Below are 17,846 nucleotides of genomic sequence, written 5' to 3'. Positions count from 1 at the left end.
GGGGACCCTCACCTTCCGACTCCTCTCCACTGTGCCAGCATGAGTCATTGCTGACCAAACCGTGGCACCCCCTCCCCCAATGGCCACGGTTCCTATCACCTGCAGGGCCTGTGGGAGTGGGGCACCTCGGGAACCACTTCTGAGGACAGAGCCACCCTGTGAGGGACCCATGGCCGCCTGAGACTGTTGGGCTGACAAGACATTCAGACTGTGCCAGGGTTCAAAATGGCCCAAGCTGTCATGTTCCCTGTTCTCTCCCCACTTAACCCTTGATCTTTAATCTACTGCCTGTCCCTAACCCTGGCAGAAGGATCTCTATGATTTCCCACACTGGGCCTGCCAGATCAGTCCTCAGGGACTCTTTTTTTCCCGTTTTTGTTTTTTGGGTTTTTTTTGTGTGTGTGTGTGTGTGTGTTTTTTTTTTTTTTTTCAGGGACTCTTCTACTGAGGTCTGGGATGGAGGTGAGGGAGGCAGGGGTGTTTTTTTATGGGAGGGGGGAGGCCCCAGGCTAGGGCCTGAAGTGGGAGACAGTTGGACCTTAAAGGAGGACCAATGTATTTCACTATAAGAAAATAGGAGAGACAGGCCAAGATGGTGTGTAGATTCATTGAGGGGCACAGGGAGAGAGTGGAAAGGGTCAGCTACAGACCAAGAGGAAGGAAGGAAGAAGGAGGGAGGGAGGGAGGAAGGGAGGGAGGGAGGGAGGGAAGGAGGGAGGGAGGGAGGGAGGGAAGGAGGGAGGGAGGGAGGGAGAGGAAGTATAAAGATTTTGAGATTGCTGATCAGGGTGTGACGGGCCCTTAGGAGGGAATGTGTGGAGGACCAAGACCTCCAATCTCCAAACACATGGCCCCTCTCTCCCAGAGAGATGCATGGTGCTGGTATATCACCGCCTGTCCAGTCTTGGCCCACCCTGTTCGCCCCCATTCCTCCTGCAGGGAGTCTGTGTCCTGTCTTGATCTCCGTGTTTGCTGTGCTGGGAGGTCCCAATACCCCTCCCGCTCTGCGAGGGAACTTGCGGATGAGCCATGGCGCAGGGTCAAGGCTCAAGCCCACTCTCAACCCTGCCCGTGAACTGCTCCGTTTGTTAGGGTGACTCCATACTCCGCGCCCCTAAAAAGGGAGGACACACATCTCACTCAGAAACGAAACATGCTGACTTGGCCTCTCCCCCTTCCCATCCAATTCCCAGGGCAGACGGCAAAGGGTTGCCTGAACAACTCAGATATTCTCTGGGCAGGGTGTGAAGAACCGGAGGGGGAGGGGGGTGCGCAAAGGTCCTGGTCAACTCTGACCCCCTAAGGCCGCCAAACTGTCTGGGGCTTACTTTGCTTCCCCTTGGCTGTGACCGGAGTCGCTCAGCGGCCGCGATCACTGGACCATGGATCGCCACTCAGCCAGGATGGTTCCAGATTCCAGGTCAGGCAGGCGCCAGGAATCCGGGGTGAGGGCTGCGCAGCATTATCTTGGAGTACGGGGCGGGGGGGGGGGGGGGGGGGGGGGAGGGGCTGGGCTGGGTCCCCAGCAGCGGCGGGCTGGGTCTGGCGAGAGGGTGGAAGCCAGGGCTGAGCCTGAACAGATCGATGCGCTCGGCTCGCAGCGCTGTCAAGGGAGCAAGTCGGCGGCCGGCTCGAGCCCGGCTGCCAGCTCCGACTGGGCGGGACACCCTGGAGGCGAGTCCCCATTGGCGGGCCGTCTGCGGGAGCTGGGCCCTGATTGGCCCGGCCGCCGGGGAGGCGGTGAGCGGCGGGGTTAAGCGCGTCGCCGCGCCCGGCCTAGGCGCAGGCCAGGAGCGCTGAACCCGCACCAGGAGCCCGGTCCGTCCCGCGCCATGGGCCCCCGCCGCGCAGCCCTGCTCCCGGGTGGCCTCCTGTTCCTCCTGATGCTCGCAGACCCGGCGCTTCCGACCGGACGTCCCCCTCCCGTGGTCCTGGGTGAGGCACGAATCCAGTAGGGGGTCTGTTCGCTCGCGCGTCGGGCAGGACCGGGCACGGGGCTGAGGGGGGCTGTCTCCCCGGTTTGCATCTGCTCCAAGCACGAGGCCGGGGAGCGTACGACTGTCTTGTCATTTGGGTGGGTCCGTCCACCTCCTGCCAGACTGGTCGCGGGTGTGGTCAACCTCTCTGTCACCTTCCCCTGTAGAATATGGGGTAAGGAGTGTTTTTTGCGGTAGTCCTTCCGTCTGCCTGTCCGCGGCAGTCCCAGACCTTGTCTTGCCTTATCCCCATTCCCCGCCCCTCCCCCCCCCCCACACACACCGTTTTGTCTTTTAGTTGTAGTTTTGAAGTGGTTGTGCGACTTATCCCCATTTTATTTTATTTTATTTTTAAGCTGGAAAGACTGAGGCCCTCTGGCCCCATCCTGAGGGCCGGTTTGGGGGTAAGGTGGCCCCAGAGTTGGCCCCCAGGAGCCTTAGTGTTGACTTAGGCTTGGCTAGTAGGCTGTCTCCCTGGACCTTTTCAGCCCCTTACATTTCAGAAGGCATTGCTGAAAGGAAGCTCGTTGGGGAAAGGATCACTGTCTTAACCTGCCCCCAGGGCTCCCCCCAGACTTATCAAATGGGTAGTATTGGGCCTGAGGGCGGAGGCCCTAGGGAATCTGAGGCTGGCTAAAGGCAGAGGTAAGAGGTGGGACTGTGGCTCTGAACAGATGTCAGGAGCCTGTGCTCATCCTTTCAGACCTACTTGGACTAAACTATGTTGGGGCCAGGTGACCTCTCCTGCTTACTTAGCCCCTTCTTGGTCCTGACCCCTGACAACTGTACAGGAGTCACAGCGATTCCTTGCGGTGGGTGGTGGGCAGGGATGAGACTTCTGTCTTGGGGGCCTTAGGTGCCTCATGCAGACTGTCACTCCCACCTAGAGCTGGTGTGTAGGTGACCAGCCAGGGCTCCGAAGGCAGAGGCTTGCTGAGGTATACGTTACACAGAGTCTGCATGACCCCCATGCCTTTTTTGCTGGGAGTATTTTTTTAAAATATATATATTTTATTGATTTTTTTACAGAGAGGAAGGGAGAGGGCTAGAGAGTTAGAAACATCAATCAACCACCTCCTGCACACCCCCCACTGGGGATGTGCTCGCAACCAAGGCACCTGCCCTTAACTGGAATCGAACCTGGGACCCTTCAGTCTGCAGGCCGACGTTCTATCCACTGAGCCCAACCGGTTAGGGCTGCTGGGAGTATTTTAATGGGGGTGATATAGATGACAGATGGTCCTACGGCGTTCCCCCGCCGGGAGCCCTGGGCCATGAAATGCTTCAGGGGGATGCTAGGCCCAGGTTAATCATGGGAATTGGGCACCCTTGGTTCTGCCTTCCTTAAGCTTCCAGGATGATTCCCAGGGATGAGGTCTGTGCTGGGCAAGCACAGAGAATGCACTGACCCAGTCAGGGCAGGCTTCCTGGAGTATGCAGCTGGAGCTGTGGCACGGGGAGCTACATGTCAGAGGGAAGGAGGTAGGGAGTCCAGGCTGTGTGGAATGGAGTGGTTTGGTGGGGGGTGGAGTGGGGAGGAGGGAGGGAAGAGGTAGAGGGGAGTGGATTGTTCAGGCTCGTGACTGGTTGGGTCATCTGAACTTTATCCTGGGGGCCCACAGGGAGTCATGTGTGGGTCTAAGGAGTTCTGAGTAAAAGGGTGTGGCATTGGGAAGTGTGTGGTCCATGAAAGGACTGCAGCCTTTTCTCCTGGATTGGTGCTAACTCGTTAAGTCTTTCAGTTCTTCGCTATCCTAGGTCGGAGCAGAGGAGCCTCGGTCCCTACCCAGAGTCACAGAGCAATGGGAATGTTAACCTGCCCAGAGAGTGAGGCAGTTGGTATTAATCCTAGGAAACCCCATGGCTGGCAGTGGACAAGCTGTTCCTGGTCACAGATCAGTAATCCAGGGATGACCAGCCTCCATGGGTGGGACTCAAATGGATAGTAGAGGAAGCAGAAGTCAGAGAAGTGACACAGAAGAAGACCCTGAGCAGGGGGAAGGGACTGTAGTAAGCTGTTTCTACCTCTCCCAGACTCAGTCTCCTCATCTATAAAGTGGGCATAATAAGGATGTTCTCTCCCAGTGTTATTTGAGGTGAAAGGCATGTGGATGGCTTTCGTCCTAGTTCTAGGCACAAGGTCTGAGGAAGTGACCACTGCTATTTTTAGAGGCCACACGGCCTGTCCAGTGTGAACGGCATCCAGACAAAGCAGAACTGGTGGCTTCCTCTTTCAGCCATTTCCTTTGGTGGAGATAATGACCAAGGTCTCTGTATTCCCCTGCCCAGTCCACAGGCATGTCATCCAGAGCCTGTCGTGCTGGGGACTCCCCACTTCTGCACCCACAGCATGAAAGGAGGTGAAGGCAGGGGCTACAACTGCCTCCCGAGGCTGCCCCCAGGACGTTGTGAGATGGGGCGCAGGGAAGGCATGCCCTTTGCAGGGCTGGGTTCATAGTCCAAGCCCAGGGAATGCCAAGGAGAGCCAAGCGCTGGTTGTTCAGTTAGTGATTATGGATCTTAAACAGGGATGCATATGGGAGGTGCTGAGAGCCTGGCATGTGGGAGCAGGTGAGGCCTGAAGGTCACTGGGAGTAAATAAACTCTGAAAGGCCTTGAATGCTACCTTGGTTGGGTGGCTTAGTTGGTTGGAGCATCGTCCCATACACCAAAAGATTGTGGGTTCGATTCCTGGTCAGGAAACATACCTAGGTTGCAGGGTCAATCCCCAGTCAGCATGCAAACAGGAGGCAACCGATCGCTGTTTCTCTCTCTCTCTCTTTCTAATCAATGAACACATGAGGATTAAAAAAACATAGAAATAAAGGCCTTGAGCGTTGGGCAGTGAAGCAATGGGGATAGATTTGAGTGTCACAAGGCTCCCCAGGGCTCTCTGTAGATTCAGTAGGCCAGTTCAGGTAGAGAGAAGTTATCCTTTAGGCCTAGTCTCCCCCATCCCACACCAGCTATGACCAGAATGGTGTGGTGTTTCAGGGTAGCCATCTCCAGTGCTTGGTCCATGTGTACCCAGCTGCTAGGGCTCTGCAGATGGTCTGTCCTTTGGAACCTTACTGGACTCTGGCCTTGAGCAAAGCCTGGGGACCTCAGTAGGTCAGCAGGTGCCGATGTGAGCTTCTTTCAATCGTGTTTCTGTTCATTGCCGTCCTCTACAAGCCTGTCTTTAGTGCTTTCTCTTTGGGCTGGTTCAGTGGCACAGTGCTCTGTTGTTTCCCAACCCAGTCAGAGTGGACAAAGCCCTGCCTAGGATGGTAGAAGGCCTTTGGATTCAAGCCTTGGGGGTCTCCAGTCTGTCAGGCTCATGCATGTTCTGTGCCCCACTATAGTGCCTGGTGATTTGGGCAACCAGCTGGAGGCAAAGCTGGACAAGCCGAAGGTCGTGCACTACCTCTGCTCCAAGAAAACGGACAGCTACTTCACACTCTGGCTGAACCTCGAACTGCTGCTGCCTGTCATCATTGACTGCTGGATCGACAATATCAGGTGGGAGCTGGGGTACAGGCCCGGTGCTGCTCGCCAACTCAACCTGCAGAGGCCCCCAGAGCCCATTTCCAGCTCATCCCCGCCTAAGAGACCTAAGGTCATTCCCCTTTCTCGCTTCTCATTTCCTTAATCTGCTTGGCACCGTCTCTCAGACAGAATTTCTTCCCTTTCCTGCTGCTTTTGTTTTTACCATCTCCAAGCCACACCTTGTGCTTTGAGCCCTACTTGTGGTTTCTGTGCTCCAGCCCCATGTGCATAGCCGCAACACGGCCCTCTCCCCTTCCCTTGCCTCTGGGTTGGCCACACCTGCCCCTCCAGCTGCTTGTTCTCCCAGGTATGCCAGGTCTCCATGCTTTTGCAGATGCTCTTTCAGCCTGGAATTTACCTCTATACCCTTTGCCTGATAAATTCCCTCCACTCACCTTTTTTGTTGTTAATCCTCACCCAAGGATATTTTCCCCCCATTGATTTTGTTAATCCTTACCCAGGGATATCCACCCCCGCCACCCCTTTGATTTTGTTAATCCTCAACAGAGGATATTCTTTCATTGATTCTCAGGGAGAGTAGAAGAGAGAGGGAAAGACTGAGAGAAACATCCATGTGAGAGAAACACATCAATTGGTCGCCTCCTGCACGAGCCCTGACCAGGGCCCAGGCCCGGGAGGAGCCTGCAATCAAGGAGCCTGCCCTTGACTAGAACTGAACCCCAGACCCTTTAGTCCAAAGGTGGACACTCTATCTACTGAGCCAGACCAGCTAGGGCCTCTCCGTTGATTTTTAGAGAGAGTGGGAGGGCAGGATGGAGGAGGGAAGTGAGAGAGAGAGAGAGGGAGAGAGGGAGGAATGCCGATTTGAGAGAGAAAAATTGATCAGTTGCCCCCCAAATGCACCCTGACAGAACTGGGAATTGAACCTGCAACCCAGGTATGTGCCCTTGACTGGGAATCAAACCCATGACCATTCAGTGCATGAGCTGACACTCTAACCACTAAACAACATTGGCCACCTCCTCCCCGCCCCATTCACCTTTTAAATCTCGAGCAGGTCCCTGCCACTCTCCAGAGCTGTTAATCTCTCCTATTCCCCATGCCACATGCCTGTTTTCTCTAACTCTCATCAAACTTCGTTTCCAAGGATGCTTCCCAATAATAAGAATTACTGCCTATTGAATACAGACACTGTACATTTATATACTTTCTTTCATTTAGTCTTTTTTAAAAAAATTATATATATATATGTATATATATATATATATATATCAATATATATATACACACACACAGATAGATAGATAGATAGATTTCAGAGAGGAAGGGAGAGGAAAAACATCAATGATGAGAGAAAATCATTAATTGGCTGCCTCCTGCATGCCCCCAATTGGGGTTCGAGCATGCAACCTGGGCATGTGCCCTGATTTGGAATTGAACCGTGACCTCCTGGTTCATAGGTCGATGCTCAACCACTGGGTCACAAGTCACGCCAGCCAGGCTCATTTAATCTTATAGCAACTCTATGAAAGAGGTGCTGTTTACAAACCATTTTTATAGTATAGGACGTCTGGAATCTCAGATCAGTTACAAAATTGCCAGGGTCACTCAGCTAATGAGGGGCAAAACCAGGATTTAAACCCAGAATTGTATGGCCCTGAGCTAAGTTTCCCTCTCAGACTGAGCTCCCTGAGGCAGGGACTCTATCTCTTTTATCATGATATCGGTAGAACCTGGAATCCAGCTGGCGCTCAAAAAAAAAAAAACCCACAACACAACGTTCCAGCTGAATGGAATCTAACAGATTAAACTTTTTTTCTTGGAGATGCACCAGCTGTCTCTGCAGGCACCCTGCCCTTCCCGTTGTTTAAGATGCCTGCTTTGTTGACTCTTTCCTCTTCTGTGTGTGTTTGTCACCAGAGCATTTCTGGGCTGTTGATCTGCATTTCTATTTTTGTACCAGAGACATGGTCTCAGTTACTGCCAATCGGAGGTGCTGGCTAACACCGAGAGGGGCTTATCTACCCTCATTGCTCCTCTGACCTGTTTGACTTTCATCCGGCAAGGTCACCTTGGCTTTCCAGAACAATTTTCTGCACTTTGCTGAGTGGCCATTGGGGTGACCTACAGATTGCCCTTGAGAGAGTAGGTCACCAAAAACCCAAATGATAGGTCCTGGTGACCTACTCTCTGAAGGGCAATCTGTAGGTCACCAGGACCTATAATTTGGGTTAATGTTGGGAATCCTGTCAGCTTTCTGTAGCTAATCTTTAGGATGGGGTGGGACTCAGGATCATCAGGGACTGTTTGTCTAGCTTGTGTTTTCTTGGGCACATTTGCCTCCTTGTGATCGGGGAGGCCAGAGCAGGATTCCTGGTTTGGCATAAGGCCTTCCTCCCGTCGCCCACCACCCTTTCCCCATCATTTCTCTAGGCTTCGTCTGTCTACCCACACAGCAGCCACTGAGGTGGCGGGGGAGGGGTGTCTCTCTGTCTGGTTCTGTTATGTGTTGCTCTCATCATCTCCTTTGCCCTGTGATGTATTGTGGTGGCTTGTAGGAGCTGGATCCATAGAGATGGAGCAATGGGAGCCTGTGAAGTTAGGTTGTCTTTTGGGGTCAATTGTGATGTTCATGGCAGAGCCAGGCCTGGTGCTTCCCTCTCCCAAACGGATCTAAGATCTGCATTCTGGGGTGGGTGATCAAGGAGAAGTGTCCTGGGCTCCACTGTTATAAAAATATGATTAGAAAGAGAGAGATTTGTTGTTCCACTTATTTACTCATTTATTGATTGATTCTTTATGTGCACTGACTGGGGATTGAACCTGCAACCTTGACGTATCAGGATGATGCTCTAACCAAATGACCCAGCCAAGGTTTGAGGGTCAGTCTTTATTTTATTTTATTTTAATTAATTAATTAACTTATTTTTTAATCCTCATCTGAGGATATTTTTTTTATTCATTTTTGGAGAAAGTTGGGGTGCTTCACTGGACTGGAAAAAGTTTAGCTACATCAGAAAGCAGGTCTAATTAAGCAAGTTTGTTCTATATCTATAAAAGGTTAAGTTGACTCGCACATGTGTGATACATATAAAGTTCTTGCTGGCGCCAATCGCACGTGTGTGTTTCGATCTGTCATTGTTGATCGTGAATTTGGTTGTTTTTGTTGGCATTCTGAAGCTGAAAGAAAGCGGTGGCGTCGCACAGAAGTAACAATGGTGATTAAATACTGTCTTAACAGTGATCTGGGTAGATATAATTATCCCCGTGTAACCAAAGTTGCCATCATATTTAGAAACAAAGATGGAGGATCGCCTTTTGAAAGGGACTTGTTCATTCATTCTAAACCAGATTCCAATAATCCGAATGCCACTAAAATGAAACAAATCAGTATCCTGTTTCCTACATTAGATGCAACAACATATCCTATTCTTTTCCCACATGGTGAGAAAGGCTGGCAAACAGATATTGCATTAAGACTCAGAGACGGCAGTGTAATCGACAATAATACTAGATTCAACGGATGATGCTGAAAAGGAAAATTTTCCCATAGAATTTCTTAAAAGTATTACTCCTTCGGGAATGCCGTGTCATAAATTAGAATTGAAAGTAGGTGCATTAAAAAAAAAAAAAAGAAAGAAAGAAAGAAAGTAGGTGCAATCATCATGCTACTGAGAAATCTTAATAGTAAATGGGGTCTTTGTAATGGTACTAGATTTATTACCAAAAGATTTCAACCTAACATAATCGAAACTGAAGTATTAACAGGATCTGCAGAGGAGAGGTTGTTCTGATTCTAAGATTTGATTTGTCCCCGTCTAACGTTGGCCTCAGTGTTAGAATAAGTTTAATCAATTTCTCAGTCATTGTTTTTATCAATGTTGTTTTTATATCATGTCTTTGTTGTTGTTATATCATGTTATTGTTTATTTATTAATTAATTTATATATTCATATACATTTTACCAATTTTCTTTCATCTCTGATACTTCTATTACAGAGAAAGGGCGAATACCGATATTAAAATATTTCTTCTAATTAATTTCCTTTCGTGTGCATGCATTTTGTGCACTGGGCCTTTAGTGGGTATATAAGATAGAAGAGCTAGGGTTGAGGTAAGGTGCCCTGGGGGTTTTAATGGATCATTACAGAATGATAAGAACAAGTGTTTAGTAAATAGAAGTTTGCCCTACCATATAATTAATGGTAATTATTATGGGCAAGGACCCTAATTCAAGTTAATGGGAGGGGCAGCTAAAATTGTCTTTAGCTCAGAACAATCCACAGAAGCAATCATCAATGACTAGCTCTGAACCCCCAGTTACTTTTTGGTCTCCCTTGTACAAGTGACCAAACCTGAGGATGAGAAGGGAGTGTGGCTCAGGACACAGGGCAGTATTGGGACTCAAATTCAGTGCCAACGCTGGGTCACCAGCTCAGTATTCCCTCCGGACAGGCTGGTCTACAACAAGACGTCCCGGGCCACCCAGTTTCCTGATGGTGTGGATGTGCATGTCCCTGGCTTTGGGCACACCTTCTCACTGGAGTTCCTGGATCCCAGCAAAAGCAGTGTGGGTACGTAGCCCTTCTCATGCTCTCTGGGGAATGAGGCTGGAGGTTTTGCTGGACTTCTAGTGTGGGAGGAACCACTCAATTTGAAGGCGGAGCGGTTCTCTGATCAGTGTGGGCGGAGAGCACTCCTTCAGGGACCTCCCTGCAGTAATGTCACAGTGTCCTTGGCAGGCATGTTATAGGTGTCTGGGTGGCACTTGGCAGTACCCTCTGTAACCCTATGCATTTCTTTCTTTTTTTTTGTTTTTGTTTTGTTAATCCTCAGTCGAGGATATTTTTCCATTGATTTTTATTTATTTTTATTTTTATTTTTTAATATATTTTATTGATTTTTTACAAAGAGGAAGGGAGAGGGATAGAGAGTTAGAAACATCGATCAGCTGCCTCCTGCACACCTCCTACTGGGGATGTGCCCGCAACCAAGGTACATGCCCTTGACCAGAATCGAACCTGGGAACTTTCAGTCTGCAGGCCGATGCTTTATCCACTGAGCCAAAACAGTTAGGGCTTTCCATTGATTTTTAGAGAGAGTGTAAGGGAGAGGGAGAGAGAAACATCAATGTGAGAGACACATTGATTGGTTACTTTCTGCACTCACCCTGACCAGGGCCCGGGAACCTGCAACCGAGGTACATGCCCTTGACCGGAATCAAACCTGGGACCTTTCAGTCCGTAGACTGACGCTTTATCCACTGAGCCAAACCGGCTAGGTTTTTTTGTTTGTTTTTTTTTTACATTAGAGGAAGGAAGAGGGAGAGAGAGAGAAATATTGATCAGCTGCCTCCTGCACGCCCCCTTCTGGGGATGGAGCCTGCAACCCAGTTTGTGCCCTGACCAGGAATCGAACTGGTGACCTCTTGGTGCATGGGACATGGGACAACGCTCAACCAACTGAGCCACACCAGTCAGGACTAATCCTATACATTTCTGTATATAGGTTCCTATTTCCACACCATGGTAGAGAGCCTTGTGAGCTGGGGCTACACAAGGGGTGAGGACGTCCGGGGGGCCCCTTATGACTGGCGTCGAGCTCCAAGTAAGTGATAACCCTTGTTTTCCCCTGAGGTCATGGGAGGTGGGGACCAGAGGTCACAGTCACTATAGGCCCTGGGCTCTCCCCTACTCCTGGTCAATCTGTCTGTCCTGTCTTTCCCCATCCGTCACCCCAGGATTTCTGGGCCTCTGAACCGTGAAGAGAGATAGTGAATCGGAAGAGGGGAAAAGGAGCCCTTCGTTTCCTACCATCATTGAACGGGAGGGCAAACCATATTACTCCCACTTGAATTTTAGCATCCTCTCCTAGTCCTGGGTCTGGCCTGAGGAACAGTCATAGTTCAGGCCCCAGGACCCTTCCCGCCTGACTCCCACCTGGCTCTGGCCTGCAGATGAAAATGGGCCCTACTTCCTGGCCCTCCGGGAGATGATCGAGGAGATGCACCAGCTGTATGGGGGCCCCGTGGTGCTGGTTGCCCACAGCATGGGCAACATGTACACGCTCTACTTTCTGCAGCGACAGCCACAGGCCTGGAAGGACAAGTATATCCGTGCCTTCGTGGCACTGGGTGCGCCCTGGGGGGGCGTGGCCAAGACCTTTCGCGTCCTGGCCTCAGGTAAGAGACTGCCTGGTCCAGCATGGGGGGTCTGGTGTTGGGGTGGCACCCTCTCTTTCCCTCTACAATGTCCTCCTGAGGAACCCTTCTTTCTCCAGAATGGTATTCTTTTCCAAATAAGGTCACCTCCCTAGTTTAGGACCTTTGTTATCTGTGTAAGTGTCTTACAGCACGTACATGGACATAGCTCTTGGCCATGCAGGTGCTTGCTCGTGCACATGTGTACACACACTGTGCTCAGGCCTGGCTGCCTAACTTGGTTTGACCCAGAGTTCTTTGGGGGGACCTCCTCCCTCTCCCCTGTCCTCATACTCACTTTTTCATTCCCACCTTTGCCCCAGAGAAGGAAGGCTAGACTACAGTTTCCTGTTTATGAGTTGCACCTCCATGTGCAGCAGCTCAGAACCTCTGTTGGCAACACAAGGAGGAAGCAGGTGCAGATCTGTTTGGGCCTGCTTGCTAGGCAGTTGGGAAAGTAACCTTTGTCCCCATTCCATTTCTCCCCAATTTACCTGAATTTTATTTTTTGTTTTAAATATTTTAATTGATTTTTTTTTTTTTAATGGGAGAAGAAGGAAGAGGGAGAGAGAGATAGAAACATCCACGTGAGAGTGAAACATGGATCAGCCACCTCCCGCCTGCCCCCTACCGGGGATCGAGCCCACAACCCTTGGTTGAGTGCTGACTGGGAATTGAACTGACAACTTTTCAGTGCACAGGACAACACCCACCCAACTGAGCCACATCAGCCAGGGCCACCTGCATGTTCATGACTGTCAGAATCTGCCAACAACAGTCGTAGGACTTCCCTCCCTCTGCCCCATGTAAGCCCCATGGCCCCTCACTTGAGGGGCCATAAACCAGGATTGTGCCTCTGGGCTGACAACCTGCTGGTTCACCTTGGATAAGGTCAGTGCCCACAGGGCTGTGCCAACCATCTGGTGAGCTTTCTCCCTCAAGTCACCGGCACTGCCTGATCTGCTTGTTGGTCAACTGATGGTTGTGATCAGGTCAGACCCAGTGCCTCTCCCTGTAGTGACCCTGGATTGGCTTTGCCTCAGATACGGGGAGACTGTTCTTTCAGGCCCTGGCAACCTGGGAGCAGGACTGGGGTGGGAAGGGTGATAGTCATGGACCCCTAGGTGGGGGCTCCCCTTTCCTCAGGAGTCTTAGAGCCAGGCCCCGCCAGGCAGAGCTGTGGTTCTGTGGTCAGTCCGAGAGGTAGAGTGATGGGTGGCCGTGGGTCCTGAACAGGGTCAAGCGGCTCCCGTTCCCAAGTTCCAACTCACCCTCTGGAAGTTTCACTGGCGACTGGGTGTGTGTATTGTTGGCATTCTTGTGTTTGAAGGACTCTTGCTCTAGTCTGCCGATCTGCCTGGGGGCCTGGCTGCCCAGGTCCGCGACAGGCAGGACTGGCTGGCTGCAGGTCTAAGCCTAGAAAAAGAAAAATATTCGCATAGCTCATTGTAATAATAATAATTAAAAAAAAAAAAAAAGGATTGTGCCTCTGGACTGACAACCTGCTGGTTCACCTTGGATAAGGTCAGTGCCCACAGGCCCAGTGATAATTCACCTTGTGGGTGTGTGTTGCCTAAATCCCTGGTGAAGAAATGCAGAAGGAAAGAAACAAGTCTTGGTTGGGTGCTTCCCAGATGTAGCTAATCTACAGGGAAACAATAAAAGGTAATGCAGGCATGGGAGTTACAATGATAACTGGAGGGACTGGTGTGCTGACTGGGCCCTGGTTGGGGTCCAGCAGGGGCCCTGGTGGTGAACAGGGTGCCCAGCCAGCTTGCATTCCTGGGCCCTGACTGGAGCCCTCTCCCTGCAGGGGACAACAACCGGATCCCAGTCATCAGTCCCCTGAAGATCCGGGAGCAGCAGCGGACTGCCGTCTCCACCAGCTGGCTGCTGCCCTACAACTACACCTGGTCACCTGAGAAGGTCTTTGTCCGCACATCCACGACCAATTACACGTTGCGTGACTATCGCCAGTTCTTCCAGGACATTGGCTTCGAAGACGGCTGGCTCATGCGGCAGGACACGGAGGGGCTGGTCGAAGCCATGGTGCCACCTGGCGTGCCACTGCACTGCCTCTATGGCACTGGTGTCCCCACACCAGATTCCTTCTACTACGAGAGTTTCCCAGACCGTGACCCTAAAATCTACTTTGGTGATGGCGATGGCACCGTGAACTTGCAGAGTGTCCTGCAGTGCCAGACCTGGCGCAACCACCAGGAACACCAGGTCTCACTGCAGGAGCTGCCAGGCAGCGAGCACATTGAGATGTTGGCCAATGCCACTACCCTGGCCTACCTGAAATTCCTGCTCCTTGGGCCCTGATTCTTGTGCGCCAGGCAGGGCTGTGGGATGGCTTGGCCACAGCTGCTTCTCGACCTCCCGGGCTGCCGTGGCCCGTAAGTTGAGCAGTTTGTAACTGACCTTCCAAGGCCATTCGTCTTGGGTTATGAAACATCTGCCATTGGGAAGTGCCGTTTCTTATCCTTTCTCTGGGAGTGAGGAAGGAAGAAATAGCCTGGACTCACTCAAGGGACTCTTAATGGAGAGAATGCTGCTGCTGATGGAATCGTTGTGACCTCAGGACTGGCAGCAGGTGGATTGGCTGCACCTGGATCCAATACCCCAACTCAGGGTCCATGTGTTCCTTCCACTCCTGTGGCCATTTCACATTGCCCACTAGACCCTGGCCCCTCAGACTTCCTGTGAGGGATATTACTGAGCTGTGGTCCCTGCTCCCAAAGATCCCAGCGATGGGCTCCTTGTCCCTCGGGTGATCCTTCCCACAAGCTGGCCACAGGCACAGCTGCCACTGGCCACGGGTAGCTGGAGCTGCTGACTTGCCTGTGGCCTCGCTGCACAACAGCCTAATTGTGGCTTTCTGGGGGCAGCCCGTTTCCCCCTGCAGGCAGGGGTGGGTTGTGTTTTCTGTGGTTCCCAGGCTGTGGGGCATTCACTCCTACCTCCCTCACCTCCAAGAACAGCCTAGCTGAGGATTAGGCAGCAGATGCCCCCCAATTCCCCCCCCCCCAGATCTGCAGGCTGTATCCCAGGAGCTCTGATCCCCTAGTTGGGCTGTTGCCGGCCAACAGTATCGATGTTGGCTCCCTTCACCCTGGGACTGCTATTCAGGGATGAGAGCAGGACTCAATGCCATGGCCTTTTAGAACCTAATGAAGAAAGAGAACTCAAGAGCGGACCAAGGTGACTCAGAGCTTGCCCAACCTGACCTCTTGCTAACCCCATCATCATATTGTCACCCTGCCATAGGGTTTCTCTAGGACCCACCCTGCCCAGCACCTACCTCCACCAGGCAGCACAGTGGTGTTTAGTCTTCAGGGACTAGTTCAGGAACTTTGTGGGCCCCTGTGAGAGCCAGGTGCCTTGGAGCCCCCACTGCGGGGTTCCAGTCTGCCCCCAGATGCTGCATGGGTCAAGCATGTCAAACTCAAAGGCTAACACGGGCCAAATAAACAAGGCATGCGGCCTGTGGGCTGCGAGTTTGACATGCTTGGCATGGGTCTTCCTATGATAGCAGGGCTGGAGAGTTTTATCTGCCTTTGGCAGTGGTCTCTGAGTGGACAACAGCTATAGGCCAAGACTTGGTTCTAGCCTCTGGGGTGAGGGCCCAAAACCACAATCAGGCTGGACTGTGCTGCCCTTCCACACGTTTCTTTGGAGCCGGATTTTCTCTGTTGTGTACACACCCAGCATCTGTCTCTCTCTCTGTTCCTGATGGTGGGCCCCGTATCGGGCTCTGAGCAGGCTGTATCTTGATTATGGCAATAAAAGTATTCTGGATGCTGTAAAGTTGCCTGGCCTAGGCTCTATTCGGAGTGTGAGAGGAGGGAGCTAGTGGAGGGGTAAGAGGGCTAGAGAGCAGGTAATCAGGGGCCAGGTCTTTCCTGCGGCCTCGGTGGGTTCTCTCAGCACCAAAGCGTGGCTCCTAAGCACCACTTTGGGCTTTATTCTCCTGCCCCTTCTCCTGGGATCTAGTTCCCCTCCTGGGACTAAGAACTAGGACCTGAAACATTCCTTTTTTTAAAAAAAAATAAATATTTTAAAATTTATTTCAGAGAGGAAGATAGAGGAAGGGAGAGAGAGATAGAAACATCAATGATGAGAATCAGTGATCGACTGCCTCCTGCACATCCCCTACTGATTGAGCCCACGACCCGGGCATGTGCCCTTGACCGGAATTGAACCTGGGACCCTTCAGTCCGCAGGCTGACGCCTCTATCCACTGAGCCAAACCAGCTAGGGCTGAACCATTCCTTCTGGAATGCAGCTCCTGCGCCTGCCTGGTCAGCAGGCCTTATATGCCACCCCAGATCGGGGTACCAGAGACACTACTGCAGGTCACCCTGGCTGGACTCCCCTTCCCAGCTTTCTCTTCTCTCTCAGCCTGTAGGTCTCAGCATCCTTTGAAAATATAGTTCTTTTTAGGATGCCACCCTTGGTTTCAGCTCATCTGTCCTGCTAGGGGACAGAGTGAGACTGAGGGAGGCTGAGACTGGAATGGCCAAGATGGGCAGAGATGGACTGAGAGACTGGGGACCAAGTGGAAATGGATAAAGAGAGAGTCTGATACAGGAAAACATGCCTAGGGATGGGGTCCAGACCTGAATTCTCTAATGCAGAGCCCAGAGCATGAACCCCAGCCAGGGGCCTGTTAGGGTGGTGGGAGCTCTAGTTCTGTCTACAGGGCAGGGCCAGCGTGGGCTGCAGGCTTTGATACATCCTGGAGGCCACTAGAAGGCGCTCTGAACCCTCCCACTGCACTAGTTTTTGGCCAAACCTGGAAGAAGCGTTTGTCCAGAGAGGGTGAGGGGGCCCAGGGAAACAAAGGTCCAGCTCATCGCTGGCCTTGGCAAGAGGATGACAATACGAAAGGGAGCAGACCCTCACCCCCAGGCACTGCCCAGCCTGACTGCCAGCTCTGCCTTGATACCCACCCATCCATGCCGCACCCTTGTGGTGGCCTTGCACTCCCAACCCCCCCTGACCCATTTCAGCTGAACTGCCACCCTTTGTTCACAGCTGCAGAGAGAGCATGGAATCAGAGCAGGCTTCAGGACCAGCAGACGGGGGTTCAACTCTGAGCTCTGCCAGCACAGTCACGTCGCCTGGGGACTCTCCTTGTTACCAGACAGGGACTGCCCCAGTGAGGATCTTGACTTCATGCAGGAACGATTTCACAGCATTTTGAGAGAAGATTCCAGGTGATTTTGAGAGTACGTTTATTAAAGCTGGGGGCAGCGAAGTAAGGAAGGGCTTCGGAGAGAAGCAGCAACAGGGGAGAGAGAAGAGGTGGGACTGCTTTTGCTCTCTAGGAACATTATGAGAAAGAAATGGGCCACGGCGGGGCTGCTGTCGGCTCACTGGCGAGTCAGAAGAAAGGGGGCCTTAGAGACAGGCCCCACGGTGGCAAGTCTCGGGTCCCTTAGAGTTTAGGAGATGCACAGGGGCGTGCTCCCGGGAGGAAGAGTGGGTGCTGATTCCTTAGGCTTGGGTTTTAGAGGCTGAGAGTATAGGAGAGGTCTTAGGGAAGAATCTCAATAGAATAGTCACCAGCTTTTCCAGGTGAATACTTTCAGGGTCGTGGCCACCACTGATTGGTTGGCGCCAGGAACAGAGGGTCAATAGTTATCGCAGCTGGTCCTGGCATCGCCCACCTGGTTTTGCTGCTTTTATGGGCTTAGAGCTGAAATACAACCGAGGCCTAGATGTTACCTGTTATCGCTAGGGAGGAAAGGTCAGAAGGGTCTAACCCGCATAGCCAGGGATACACCAGGGGAGGAAAGACCACCCTAGGAATGAGGTCCAGCACCAGTTTTTTTGCCCATTGCTAAGCACTCAGGGATTTCCACCCTGGTAACCTTCTGTATCTGGCCGTAAAGTGCTTGGTCAGTTTGTTCAGCTATCTGTCTCAGTTTCCACATTCCACTTGCCAAGGAATTGTCCTAGCTTCTTACTGTCCTGTACCACTCTGACTTCCCTGGGCCTCAGTTTGCTCATCTGAAGAATGGGGATGAATAAATACACCCTGAGGAACATTGATGGTGTTGGAGGACATCTGATTTAGTACTTACTTGGTACATAGTGGGCTTTCAACTGGTGGGCTGCTGTAACGGTGCGAGACAGTGAACTCCCAGTCTTTTTTTTTTTTTTAAACATATTTT

The 17,846-nt window shown here is 51.8% G+C and overlaps 1 protein-coding gene across 2 annotated transcripts; it reads left to right on the top strand.

The window, feature by feature from the left end:
• Positions 1-1,775: 1,775 nt before the first annotated feature.
• On the top strand, positions 1,776-15,533 carry PLA2G15 (phospholipase A2 group XV). 2 transcript variants are annotated; one of them, XM_028143195.2, is made up of 6 exons: positions 1,776-1,935; positions 5,321-5,477; positions 9,921-10,039; positions 10,974-11,072; positions 11,422-11,646; positions 13,478-15,533. In XM_028143195.2, exons 1-6 carry the CDS (start codon positions 1,833-1,835, stop codon positions 13,987-13,989), a joined length of 1,215 nt encoding a protein of 404 aa, XP_027998996.2. In that variant the 5' UTR covers positions 1,776-1,832; the 3' UTR covers positions 13,990-15,533. The 2 variants fall into 2 exon arrangements, with proteins under 2 accessions (XP_027998996.2, XP_027998997.2); XM_028143196.2 differs by having other exon boundaries at positions 11,547-11,646; positions 13,478-13,654.
• The last annotated feature ends 2,313 nt before the right edge of the window (positions 15,534-17,846 follow it).

The sequence above is a fragment of the Eptesicus fuscus genome, chromosome 21, assembly GCF_027574615.1.
Source record: "Eptesicus fuscus isolate TK198812 chromosome 21, DD_ASM_mEF_20220401, whole genome shotgun sequence".
Taxonomy (NCBI): domain Eukaryota; kingdom Metazoa; phylum Chordata; class Mammalia; order Chiroptera; family Vespertilionidae; genus Eptesicus; species Eptesicus fuscus.
This window is presented reverse-complemented; position numbering and strand designations above follow the sequence as displayed.

Coding starts and splice junctions, on each gene's coding strand:
- PLA2G15 (XM_028143195.2), top strand. CDS start 1,833: ATGGGCCCCCGCCGCGCAGCCCTGCTCCCGGGTGGCCTCCTGTTCCTC. Junction 1,936..5,320: donor TCCCCCTCCCGTGGTCCTGG/GTGAGGCACGAA, acceptor GCCCCACTATAG/TGCCTGGTGATTTGGGCAAC. Junction 10,040..10,973: donor TCCCAGCAAAAGCAGTGTGG/GTACGTAGCCCT, acceptor TTCTGTATATAG/GTTCCTATTTCCACACCATG.